The 12,864-nt window shown below is 54.3% G+C and overlaps 4 protein-coding genes across 4 annotated transcripts; 2 read left to right on the forward strand and 2 right to left on the reverse strand.

The window, feature by feature from the left end:
* Positions 1 to 935: 935 nt before the first annotated feature.
* Positions 936 to 4,824, reverse strand: N656DRAFT_767695 (TPR-like protein; the record flags this gene model as incomplete). Its single annotated transcript, XM_064813571.1, has 4 exons — positions 936 to 3,280; positions 3,463 to 3,684; positions 3,789 to 4,511; positions 4,680 to 4,824. 4 exons carry the CDS (start codon positions 4,822 to 4,824, stop codon positions 936 to 938), a joined length of 3,435 nt encoding a protein of 1,144 aa, XP_064670907.1.
* Positions 4,825 to 5,315: 491 nt separating this feature from the next.
* N656DRAFT_778107 (uncharacterized protein) lies at positions 5,316 to 6,485 on the forward strand (the record flags this gene model as incomplete). Its single annotated transcript, XM_064814950.1, has 1 exon — positions 5,316 to 6,485. A coding segment is annotated over one exon (1,058 nt), but the record flags the coding sequence as incomplete, so codon positions are not given.
* Positions 6,486 to 10,157: 3,672 nt separating this feature from the next.
* Positions 10,158 to 10,866, reverse strand: N656DRAFT_613190 (uncharacterized protein). The gene has a single exon (XM_064810306.1). The coding sequence runs from the start codon at positions 10,673 to 10,675 to the stop codon at positions 10,205 to 10,207; it is 471 nt and encodes a 156-aa protein (XP_064670909.1). The 5' UTR covers positions 10,676 to 10,866; the 3' UTR covers positions 10,158 to 10,204.
* N656DRAFT_613204 (uncharacterized protein) lies at positions 10,593 to 12,836 on the forward strand. Its single transcript, XM_064810307.1, has 2 exons — positions 10,593 to 11,012; positions 11,082 to 12,836. The coding sequence occupies exon 2, from the start codon at positions 11,082 to 11,084 to the stop codon at positions 12,747 to 12,749; it is 1,668 nt and encodes a 555-aa protein (XP_064670910.1). The 5' UTR covers positions 10,593 to 11,012; the 3' UTR covers positions 12,750 to 12,836.
* Positions 12,837 to 12,864: the final 28 nt, after the last annotated feature.

Raw genomic sequence — 12,864 nt, forward strand, 5'->3', positions numbered from 1 at the left:
CATGAAAAAGCGAGTGAGTACCGGCATGGCCATATGTCCATGGCGTCACTGTGCGTTGTTTTGCTAACCTGACGCGAGCCCGATCTCTTCCAACCCGCCTCGGACGGATCCGGCGGTCACCGCAACGGCCAAAAATGCTCGGTGTGTGGCGGCGACGACGATGTGGAGGCGGTTTCAGGGAAGATTCAAGATTCCGCCAATGACGACTTCCTGACATTTCCGGGCCGGTTCAACGACATACCGATCAAGCCTTTGATCGACACGGGTGGCGGCTGTAACCTTGTCAAGGCCGAATGGATCCGTTCTCGGGGGATCAAGCCCGATGCGTCCCGATCCAAAACCCTCTTGATGGCTGACGGCTCGGAATCCAAGAGCTGCCCTGTCGTCGATGTCAGCTGGAGCTTTGATGGCAGGAACAAAAAATGGGTCGACGTGGAGTTTGTCGTTGTCGAGGGTTACGAATACGACGCACTCATTGGGCCGCCGTTCCTCAAGCACACTGAAACTATCCACAACAGCGCAGGCCGGCTGGTTTTCCCCGAGTTCAAGGGAGTCCACACAAAGAAGGGAGCTGTTCCATTGTATAATTTTGACAAATTGAAAGCCAGCTCTCCATAGGAGAGAACAGACCTCCGGCGACCGATGATGGTAGCCCCGGCTGCAGTAAGAGGTCAAATTGATGAGGTGATTAGAAGTTTAGAACGATTACCTAGGTATTCAGAAACATCAAGTTACCCGGACGCGTAGTTGCCAGGTTAGGAACCAAATTTTGTTGGTCCCCAGCCCTGGCAGCAGCGTTTGGCGATGACCGTAGTTGCCCGTGCTGCAGGTATTTTCCGTCTCTTCCGTGTGCTCAGCATTGAACCGCGCTTGCCGCAAGTATTTTAGGTAAGGTATGACGAGGTAAGGTACCTAAGGTACCTAATCTGTCAAACTCAATTTCTGAAAACACGAGAGAGCAGCTCCATGGCGCTTGCCATGTGCCGCGGCCAAGACAAGCGCTTGAATTTGGAGTAAGCAAGAACCATTGTCATGATGGCAAGTAGCAGTCCAATGCTCGAAGCGGCCAGTGCTTTCCCCCTCCCTCCCGGCCCTGTTACAGACATCCACCATACCTTCCAGTAGCGGTGCCGCCTCCACAGGATGTCTGCCAGGAGACGCCTCACCTCAAGCGTCGATGGATGGTAGTCTCCGAACTCGGCTCGCCGTTCCCGCAGGCTGGCAGCGTATACGTTTGAAGCTTCGTTCAAACGATTCTGCTCTGCAAGCACCGCACCCAGACTTGCCCTCGCTTGACACGTTTGGGGATGGCCATCTCGCAACATTTTCTCGCACCCCTCGAGTGCCTGCTTGCATAAGGAATGTGCCTTCCGGTTGTCGAGCGCTTCTCCTCGTCGAAGCAATCCGAGTCCCATGTGCTCCATCGCCATGAAGATGTACGGATGATCGGCGGTGTCAAAGATGAGTTTCCACCCGTTGATGGCGTCCTGAAGAAATCCCAGCCCTTCGTCGAATTTCCTCATTTCAATGTATGCTCTGCCCTTGCCATATACGGTGTAGTAATACTCTGGGTCTTTCAGCTGCGATGTCTCCTTAATCGAGCAGACTGTCTGATAAAGCTTCAACGCGTCATCGTACCGCCCCAGTTGCAAGTAGACATCGGCCTTGCCTCGCATCGCCAACAGCTCAACGATTGAGCGTCCTGACTTATCGAGCTTTTGGACTTCCTCTTCAATGTCGTTGTATATCTGCAAGGCATCTTGGTATCGGCTCTGCTTGGTTGTGGTACTGCCAAAGAAGCACCTCATCTTGAGAATTTCGACCAGGTCCGGTTTCGGCTGCTCCTCCTCTTCCCGGAATCTCTCAGCGTACAGCTGCAGAGCCTCCTCATACCTCCCTTGCAGCTCGAGTATTGTCGCCTTGCAGAACTTAGCTACGGACACAAATCTGCGGTCGATATCGGGATTCTTCTGCAGCTCCTCCAGCGCCTCTTCGCAACGGATAAATGCCGCGTCGTATTGCCCGATGTCACGCAGTACTCTGGTAATGTTGATCTGCGTTGGCCAGGCGTCCCCCATCATGCCGCGGGTTGTGAAACCCTCGTAAGCAGCCGTATAGTTCTTTCGCGCGTCTTCGTATTTCCCTAGGCGCAGCTCAACATCCGCGACGCCGCAACGAACCCGCAGCAACCAAGGGTGGTTGGCCGCGGTCCCCAGTACGTCCTCGAGCTCCTTCATCACCTGTCGGCTCATTCGAAGAGCCTCATCATACAGGCCTTGGCACTCATACAGGCTAGCGATAGTATTCTTGGTCTTGAGCGTTGAGTAGTGTGTTGTCCCGAGACAGCTTGTCTGCTTCTCGAGAACCTCCCGCAACAGAGCCAGCGCCTTGAGGTACTCTCCCATCTCCTCGAGTACTGTTGAAATCGAGTGGGCTGCCTCGAGCGTCGTCGGATGATGATCGCCATACCTGTTCTTCCTGGATTCGTACACAAACCGGAATCTCTCCAGGGCGTTGCCTAGGTTGCCCATCAGGTACAGAACCTGCGCCAGCTGCCACTGCGTCTTGACAGTGGCCACGTCGCTCTCGCCAAGCTCTTCCTGCTGCTGCTCAAGTATGCGCTCCAGTTCTTTTTTCGCATCGCCGTGCCGACCTTGGTCCAACGATATAGCAGCAAGATTCAGTTCGGTTTCGAGCATTTTGAGCCTTTTGGAACCCCCAATAGACAATTCCCAGGATGGTGGTGCATTCTCGATGAACTCTTTCGCCCTGGCGTGCCACTTTGCCGCATCCTCGTACTTGGCCTCGAGGCGCAAGCAGATGCCATACGAGTTCATCACGTCGATAACAGCAGAATCCGAGGTTGATCTCAGCTCCAGATCTCTCAGCGCCAACTCATACAGCGTTGTGGCACCCTTCATTTGACCAAGCTGCGAGTATGTCTGCGCGAGGCGATAGGCGAGTTTTCGGGTTTGTACATCCAGCGGGCCCTCTCCGGGAGTGAGATCCGACAGCAGAATGGCGAAGCAACGGTTCACGTGCGGCAAGATACTGCGTTCATACGTCCACTGATCGGCGCTCCTGTTGTGACCAAAATCAAACGTCGCCGTTACCATCTCCACAGCCCATTGGGACAACTGCTTCTTTTCCTGATGCTTAACAGTGGTTCCCGCGTACTTGTGGACGAGCGAGTGTATCGACAGGCTGCCACTATTGGGGTCTTGGGAGACAAGGGACAGAGAGTGAAGCTCTGCCACAGCACCATGAACCGCCGTGGTATCTAGCAGCGTCATTCCATTATTAACACCACAACCCAGGATTCGACGGGAACAAGGACGACTTGGTCTTGGTATGGCTGTTGAAGACAGTGGAAGGGTTATATCTACCTTGCATCCAGTTAATCACTCCCTTGCCGCCCTCGAGCAACCTTGGTCGGAATGTTGGTGTTGTCGATCAACGAACAGAGCTGGATCAATTCCCTTGCCCTTCGGCTGAGTCTCTTGAACAGTCGCTGAAAAATGGTCCCTAGCTTGCTGCTGAGGGGCTCGGCAGTGCTACTGGGCAGATTGGGGTAGTTACGAAAGGTAACGCTTCCCTTTTGCTCCCTCAGTTCGGAGCCGATGAGGCTGATGGCAAGGGGGAAGCAGCCAAAGGACGAGACAAGTGTTTCGGCATGTTGGCAGTCTGTTAACCAAAAATGAGTCAGCTTCTAGGGAAATCTCCTTGGCTTTACCGTGGTATGTCCATCAATGTCCAAAGTCAAACATCACGGAGAAACGAATACCTACCTAGTTTCCCACAGCAGCAATACACAAGCCGTCCTGCTGTTCGCTTCAGTAGTTCCACACCCTCACTTTCTCCCAAGCTTGGCGGTATCTCAATCTGCACGTCCGTCGTGCTGACAGATGGGTTCCGGCTTGTTATCAGCACATGACCCATCCCGGTGCTAGGCAGAAGGCTGTCGATCTTGCACGCCTCGGGCTCATTGTAGTCGTCCAAGATTAGCAACCAGGGACGGTTGCCGGGCAACCAGGCTTTGAGACGCTCGATGCTATGCTGCCCAGAGGTCGCTTCCCGCTTGAGGTCATTAAAATCCGAGACCTGGGCGTCAAACAAGTGCACTGACAAGGCGATGCGCTGATAGAGCTCGGGAAGAGGACCACCACTCCACGTGGCGGTGTAGCGCGAGATGATGCGGTCCCAGGCACGGCTGGCGCCCGTCTCTAAGTCGGCTTCGCTTTTTGCTTTGATCCAAATGATGACATCGTACTTGTCGTCGTGATCGTGAGCATATCGTAGGGCAACTTCAGACTTGCCCGCGCCAGCAAGTCCGAAGAGAGTGATGGTCTTGATTGAACCGGAGGAACCTGCTTGCATGCCGTCGGGGGTCAAGGCCCAGAAAACCGAGCGAATCTTGTCGAGCTCCTGCTGCCTGCCAGTAAAGGAGGGATTTGCCGGTGGGAGTTCTCTCACGGGATAGACATCCTCCTTGGTATAGCGTCCTTGCCAGCCTTAACTTGGTTAGTTTCTGATCGATAATTCTCCTCGTGCAGCATAAGAGAAGGAAATCATGGACTCACTGATATCATCTTTATCCAGATTATCATTGATCAGCTGAAGGGTTCATGAGCAGCCCAAGTTGGGAGATCATATGGATGATCAGGCAGTTGTCTGCTTACATCTGTTTTCATTAACCTGGCTGCCGATGATGTTGACCAATGATGTATCGTGCGCCAATACGGTCCCAGCGGAGGCGGATAAACGCGCTGCTAGTGCCGTACCGTGCTCAGCTTGCTTGTCTTGCGATGAAGGTTGGCTGGCCATGGCTGGAATGGGGAGATAAAGCTCGAATCGCTGGTACGACGGTGCACGCCTGGCGGGTTAGACGGTCAGAGACGTACGCCCAACTCCAATGGCGGATTCATCTTTCGCGTCGATTGCAAACTCCGAGTCTGCATTCATTGTCCTTTATAACGTGGGAGAGGTGAACCCGAGGTTGGCAGCTGAGGCTTGCCGCCGCTTCAGCATCTGCCTGTGAGGGACCTGGTATGGGCGTGCACGTCTAGACTGTTATCCATTGGGACGTCGTCGTACAGTGCCCGGACCTTTTGATGACTTGTAGCCAGTTGCAAGAACGCACGTGGTTCGCCCGCTGCTCACCCGGTTGTGATTGAAGCTGGCTCCCTCTCTACGCTGCCCACGAATGGTGGGAATTTAAGGGCCAAAAAAATGAGATGCTGCCTGACGGGCGCCATGAAGTTGGGCAACCTTGCCAACGCCACTCACCTGTGGCCTGCCTGACCCGGTCCGCTTCTGCATGAGGGCCTGCCAATGTGGCTTCATGTTGGGCAACTTTTCTATTACCCTTCTCTTACCCCAGGACAACACAATTTCAACAGCAACAGAAGGGAACTCAAGAACTATGGCCGAGATCCTAGGCACGGCCGCCAGCGTGCTAAGCATCGCAGCCTTCTTCAACAACTGCGTCGACTGCTTCGAGTACATCCAGCTCGGTCGCCACTTCGGCCGCGATTACCAAGTGTGCCAGCTGCGGCTCGACATTGCGAAGACCCGCCTCGCACGATGGGGCCAGGCCGTGCGCGTCAATGAGGACGTGAGGTTTTCCGGCACCAGCGGCGGCGGCGACGACGACGACGACAGGCAGGTGCAGCTCGCGCGGTCGATCCTCGAGGAAATTGTGCTCCTCCTCGAATCGGCCGCCAAGACGTCCCGGCGGTATGAGCTGCGCGCCGACAAGAAGGATCTCGTGAGGTTTGACGAGAAACAGGATCTGCATGGGGCGCACCGCCGCCTGCATGACAGGCTGCGCGCGCTGACTCGCAAACGGCAGAACCGCGGCCGTGTTGATGGCAGAGGCAGCGGTGTGGGATTGGCCAGGAAGGCGGCGTGGGCGCTATATGACGGTAAGCAGTTCGAGAAGCTGGTCGAGCAGGTGCTGGGTCTGGTGGACGAGCTGGAGAAGACGTTCCCCGTTGCGGGGGGGGAGTGTCGGAAGCTGGCTGAGATTGATGTCGTTGAGTTGGGAGGTGGCGGTGATGGTGATGATGATGAGCAGGAGTGTTTGGAGGTCTTGAAAGAGGCCGCGAGCAATACGGATGAGGTGCTGGTTGAGGCTGTCGTGCAAAGGTTGGAGATGACGGCGGCGGCGGGACGCGGAAACAGGAACTATGTCAAGGAGGTCACGGCCGGAGAACAGGCCGATGTCCAGGTTGGGCAGCAGTATAGCGAGGCCGTCCTGCTTGCGAATGCCAGTATCCTCATGCCGGAAGGGACTACGAATGCGGTGGATGTTGTGGTTGCCAAGGGGCTTGCAAGGGTTCATGTCGGAAGCAGGTTCGGCGTGCGCTTTTGATGCGTTTAGTTCTCATGGAACGTTGGGAAAGTGTTTAGATGGCCGGTCGGGTAATTTCAAAAGGTAGCCCGGCGTCAGAGCCGACCTAGTCATTGCGTGACTCTGGAGTCGTGGACAAGCGGCAAATTCAACGTGCCTACTAATTTTGTAAGTAGAAGAAATGAGATCCCGAGATCCCCCTACCTTACCCATACCCATGTGAGGTACCTGAACTCTCCCTTCGATAACGGCTCTTAGCTCCTTAAAGCAGGGTTCCAAGTTCGCATTGGGTACTTAAGTCAAGTCCCCCTTCCTACTTTCACAACCCACGGGCAGAGTGAGTTAGTTGAGTGGTATGCCCCAATGGGCTGCTCTCTCCTTTTGCTCTACGGAGGCTAGAGGAAAGAGGTTACAGGAATGGCAAAGTCAGTCTTCGGATAGTTTGGGGGTCACGGTGACGAGCGTGTCGACAGCATGAATGCTTTCCTCGATGGTCGGAAGCGCAATAACGCACCTGGACCGGTTCAAGTTGTGGTGCGTGACATTCCGCGCTTCATGGGCTGCCTGCCAAACGACCCTGAGCTGCTTGAAGACCAAAACCTCGAGTACGATACAAGCCAGGCTGACTGGATACGGTGATGATGGTGGAACCCCCCTTTTCTTCATGTCCCGCCGCATAGGAAACACTGAGTCATGGTCCGAATAGGGGGTGGAGCTTCTCATGGCTATGTGATGGTTGCTGCCGGTCACGGTGGTCGTCCGAAGAAAGGCTCACGAGAAGGACTGTAGCCTGGGGTGCCTTGCAGTTGAAGGCCGAGCTGTATGATCAGACGATTTTGCATATGGCATGTAGACGGGACGGTAGGTGGTAACATATAAGGAGCCAGCTACATGAGTACTGTGAACCGTAAACACTTTGCTGGCCGTTCGTCCAGTCTCGACAGCCGGGATTGACCCGGGAGTTCGCCGAATAAGGATCTTCGAATGGACCCCGGCAGTGCTTTTTGCTAGGTCAAATTGTGGTTGGATGTATATTATACCGTGATCCGCATATAGTATACCGTGATCCGTACATACTTCGTACGTGTATGAGCCGTTAATGGCCCGGGAAGATGGATTCAAGAGACCAGACGGGATCCGCCGTGTCTAAATAAAGATGGTTGCATTGATGAGTATGGGTCGGTGAATTGGGCCCAGTTCACCTCTAACCAACCTCGATAAGGCACAATGCTGTACTTACAGAAAGGATGTAGTACATGGTCAGGCTTGTTTCGCCTTGCGTGAGTTCTCGAGTTCCAGTGGATTGGGACCCAATTGTTGACGGCGTGGCGTGGCGCAGCGAACGTACGTAGACATGAGAACCTGGAAACAGGATAATCGCAGGTGATGCGAATCTCCTGCAGAGGACGTTTTCCTCACATTTGCACTGATGGAGATTGAGTGAACCCGTTGTCGAAGCGTACCGTGCAATGAGAGTGATGTTGGCTGTAAAGCACACCGGGAAGTCGGAACCAGCCCATCGGACTACGGACAATTGCAGAGAATCTGGACCAGGAACGCAGTTAGAGAGACCTGCTCAGATCTGCACTTATTGATCGTGGGGAAGAAGGCGGATAGTCAGGTTGCATCGAGATTCAAGGGGCTGAGTTTGCAAATATGGTATCATGCAAAGGGGCACCTGCTGTTTCACACTCTGTCATCGGATTGCGGGGTTCATTGGGAGTGCCTACGAAATATGACGGCTAAATTCCAAACGGTACGGTAACTTTGGCAGCGGCATTGGTGCCCAAGGGACCGCTCCATTTCGATGCTACATCTGAGCTTTTCTGGCGCTGGGAGCCTATAGTTACCGTACCATGATGAATGAGAGTTGATCGAGATCTTTCCATTCATCATGATACACCGCAAAGTTGGACGAACAGGTCGTGTGAGGTTGGGAAGGGTTACAGCACCGGGAATCCGAAACGCCGATGCCCAATCTGGATTCTGACACGGCACGCGCCACGAGGCGGCTTCCTCGGTTGAGCGCAAATCTTGTTGTGGGTCGGCGATCGATTTCGGGACGCCTTTCAGGGCGCATGAAACCTGTGAAATGCATGAATCTTCACTTCCAATCAGCATCAATGCCCAGGAAGTCGCAAAGAATTACGGATACGCAGTCGGAGGGTCCCAAGAGAGTCAGAACGGCAGAGAAATAGATGATCGGCAAAGATAATGATTATAACTTTCATGCAGTTGCTGGTAAACAGTGCCTGTGAACTTGGGTGGTCCTTGGCCGATGACCGGCTGGCCGGTAACCAAGCACTAATGAGGAGGCTGGGACGGATACAGATTACGCTAATGAAGAATGTTAGCCACGTTTCGACAGGACAACGTTGCACGACTGCGGCCGATTTTGATACTACAGATGAAGCCCTCGTACGCACAACATCGACCACAGTTCCGGCCATGGAGATACAGTCAGACCTACAGATAACGATTAGAGGCATAACGATTACCTGCCTTTGGCGGTCAATATCCTGAGCCCATCGTCATTTGTATAGGAGATTGCAGAATCCTGCCTACTACGATAATCGTTAAGATTTCTGCTGATTAATACATACAAATCGCTATAGTAGGGGGTTCTCCGGAGCTTTGGCCTCCCCAAAATGGTTAGCTACGCAGCCTTGAGGCAGCACTGAACCTGCGATTTTAGTGGTCGAGTTGAGATTTTGCCCCACAAATTGCTATCTTGGGCAAGAAGTGGGTTAAATCTGGATAACGATAACCTGGAATCAACGGTCAAATTTCTGTAACCGACCCAATCGTTATGCGCAGGTTAGCCTGTAACTATCGATACACACCTACATTCAATCACTTCATTTGCATTGAATTGGAAGATGACAGACTGGTTTCCATTCGATTTCAACCGAGGGGCAAGTGGCTGCAGCTCCCAAGCTGCAGGAGGGTTCGCCTTCGAGTCACCGTGCATCCCACACTTTTTGGGTCGTCTGCATCGATTGGCTGGCCTGCTTCAACGCGAGCACTGGCTCTTAGCCTAATACGGTTAGCTGGTGCTGTGTTGGCCTCATCCTTCTGGGGCTCAGGTACGCAGTCTGATATCAGACAGCATGATGAATACTAACAAATACAGTGCAGAATAAGGTGGCGCTCTGTTAGATTTCTGATTGTGCTTTGTGTTCACTGAGCGCCATCGCTTATGTCATCTTCCAATAGGCCAACTTTTGGGTCGTCTGATTGGCTAAACACGACAGGCAGGCATTCCTCCGATGCTCCATCGTGGCAGCCCAGGTTCACACACCATCCGCCCTTCTGCAGGCGTTGCTGTGCATTTCCAATCAATCACGGTGGCCCGCTATCCGCTCGGCCCTTGCTTGCGACAGTCTCCCCTGCTGTGGTCCCCTGCGCATCCACCACTCGTGTAGCTCCCTGGCCCATTGTTTCTTCTCACCCGCCCCGCCCGCTCTCTGCCACTTGCAATTCTATCCAAGGGTCGCGTTCCGCTCTTCCTTTTCTCTCCTCCTTTCTCCTTTTGCATCACCAGCAAGCCACCCTTCCTTTTCGCCCTTTCCCTCTTCCCCCTTCGTGGTGCCGTCTCCGTACCGGTGCTGTCGTTGCTCGTCATAATTTTTTTGGCTGAGGATCAGAATTCACCATCGCCCGCGTTCTCTCGAACCCGTTGCACTCAATCGCGATCAAAAAAAGGGTTATTAAAGGAAGGAGGAATCTGGAAAGCTCTCAGCAAAAAGCATTTTTAATCCTTGTATTTTATTGCGCCTTTTCGCTTTCGACGCCGTGATCTACGAGCCTCGACTCTGATCGTTCTTCGCTTTCGATTCGACGCACTCAACGTTAATTCCCAGCCCGACGGGTCTGTAAAAGGACATTGCCAACAAACATCTCTCGGCGGACGCAAGGAAGTATTGCCAAAGCAATCTTCAATTCTGGATTGGTGGAACGGTCAGCTGTGCCGTCGACAAAACCGCCTTTGTGTGATAGCAGGATCGCGAGTGAAAGCGGTCTCTCTGCTTGTCGCGTTCGTCTGCTTTGACCCGCAGGCAGCACAAAAGTGAGCCAACCCTTTCCGGAAATTTGGGACTCGAGGGAACCAGTTTCAAGTGCGCCTGTCCTTCTCAGCACCGCCGCTCCTCGCATCGGCTGATAATAACCTGGAAGGTAGCGACTTCTTAGTTCTGGTCTCGCCACCGAAACAAAGTCCTGAAGAAGGTTGCGTCTTTCACTCCACTGCGGCCCAAGGTGATCTCCTTCCTTCGTCACACGGCCACGGTTTTGACAAGTCCGACTCGTTCTCTCCCTCGACATCGTTGTTTCGCCGACTTTTATCGTTACAACAGCTCATTCAGCACCACATTCTTTTCATCATCAGTCCCAACATTGTGCATACTCGACTCGGGCGCACCCATCAACATTGATTGTTTTTATTTTTGCACCAACCGTTAGTCGGCTTCGGTTTTCCGGACACGCATTTCGCATCATCGTTTGGAATCCTCCCAGGGAGAAACATAGAGTCCGTCGCCATAGTTGAACGTTCGAGCACGTCTTCTTGGCCGCGGCAATTTGCATCAGTACTTGATACCTAATATTCACACGTCGACCGCCGGCCTTCCTCCGAGAAGTATCTGCACTTTCCATCAAGCTGGTAACCGACATCGATCCATCCAACCGGATCACTAATTCTAACGCCATGGACGCCGGTGGCCTCACTCAGATGGCGCACGCCGCGTTTAACCCCGCCCACGGCATGGCCATGCCCTCTGGTTTGGCATCCCGGAGGGGTGGTCAAAATATCAAGCCGCTTTCGTTTGACGCCATCAAGTCGTCCACCGACCGGGACAATGGCCTGCCCACACCCCGAACCAGCCGGTCTCACTTGCTCGCTGGGCTCCGCACGGCCCCAAAGTCGGCGACGGCCACAAGCTTCCCGAATCTTCCTGCGTCCCCAACAGTCGCCGCGCCCCAGGCCAGAAACAGGAACTCAATGGCTCCCGGCATGTACGACAGCGCCAGCCTGTATAACGGACCCAGGACGTCGATGCCCAGGCTCCCCAACCAGCAGCAGCAGTCGCACCAGGGATACAACTCGATGGCGAGCTATGGTCAGCAGTACACGGCTGAGCAAGTTCTGGCACCTCAACTCCATCTGGACGAGGCAATCAAGGATACGATTGACCCCAACCTGCACGCCCAGATCATGTACACCAATGCCTACTTGTCGGAACAGCAACAGCGCCTGCAGCAGCAGCTTCGAGCCTTGCAGGCCGCTGCTCAGCAGTTCCAGGGACTGAGCCTCAATGGGCAGGCCCAGGTGATGCAGCAGACCTATCCTAGCATGTATCATCAGCAGGTTCAAAATGTCCAAGGCATGATGGCCCCGATGACACCCCAGCCGAACGTCTATTCTGTGTACGATCCCGTTACCGGCCAGCAAACCTTGTACATGGACCAGAACCAGGCCCAGGCCCAGCTGAATGCTCACCTTCTCAGCCAGGCCCAGCTGGCCAACGCGTACGCGACTGCGCAGCAGGCTAACATCGGTACCCCTCGAGTCCAAGTTTCTCCGCCGCCTACCGACATCAATAGATCAGGCGTCCGGATCCCTAGCCCTCCCCGTCGGTACGATTCTCCGAGCGAGAGCATGGTGAGCCCGCTGCCACCGCCGAGCGCCAATGCCTTCCGACGGGGGCATAAGAAGTCCGGGTCTATTGCCAATAACAAGGAGCATTTGTCCATCGCGATTGACGAACCCCTCCAGTCCGCGGGCGCAAAGGCCGTCTCCGTCCCGCCGACACCAGTGACCGCTGGCTATGGACCTGGTCAAGGACGCGCTGGCGAGCATCCTATCCGTCAACCGCGCAACCCTCCCTCGCTGGATGAACTCAAGTCCAAGCCCACTTCTAAGCACGAGGGTAGCAAGAACTTTGTCGCTCGCACCCGCCGTTCTGCCGTTAACAACCTTGTCCGCGCTGGCTTGGAGCGGCGCAAGGAGGCTCGTAGCTCTGGAAGCGTTAGCCCTATTTCTGAGAGCACTGAGGAGCTGGTTGAGACGCCCATGACCGATAACGACAGTGATTCCGGCCGTAGTGGCTCTGGTGTCTTGATCGACCGCGACGATGCTGAGTGCAGCCTGCCTAGCTCGAGGACTAGCACCGGCAGCTGGGGTGCGATAGGCTCTGACCGCCCCAATTCGCGCCAGAAGCTCGAAGCAGACAGCGTTGACGGCGTTTCCCTGGAGGGCGAGGGTGCTCGCGAGCCTGGAAGCTTTGCCAGCCTCCTCAAGACCAGCAACCGCAATATCAACGGCGAGGCTGTTCAGGGACAGCGCAAGGCTCCTAGACTCGTTCTTACCAGCGCTGAGAAACGCAAGCTGGCTGCCTAAATCTTGGGAGTTCAGGGTAGCTGGACAACAGGGAGTTTAGGGACGGAATTCACACGCTAATAACGATCATGTTCATGTTGTTTTTTTCGTTTTCTTCCTTGTCTAGGGGGGTGTA

This window comes from Canariomyces notabilis (assembly GCF_033297395.1).
Source record: "Canariomyces notabilis strain CBS 508.74 unplaced genomic scaffold N656scaffold_8, whole genome shotgun sequence".
NCBI lineage: Eukaryota > Fungi > Ascomycota > Sordariomycetes > Sordariales > Chaetomiaceae > Canariomyces > Canariomyces notabilis.

Excerpts from the sequence above, each read along its gene's own strand:
- N656DRAFT_613190 (XM_064810306.1), bottom strand. The coding sequence starts at position 10,675 with ATGTCGAGGGAGAGAACGAGTCGGACTTGTCAAAACCGTGGCCGTGTG.
- N656DRAFT_613204 (XM_064810307.1), top strand. The coding sequence starts at position 11,082 with ATGGCGCACGCCGCGTTTAACCCCGCCCACGGCATGGCCATGCCCTCT.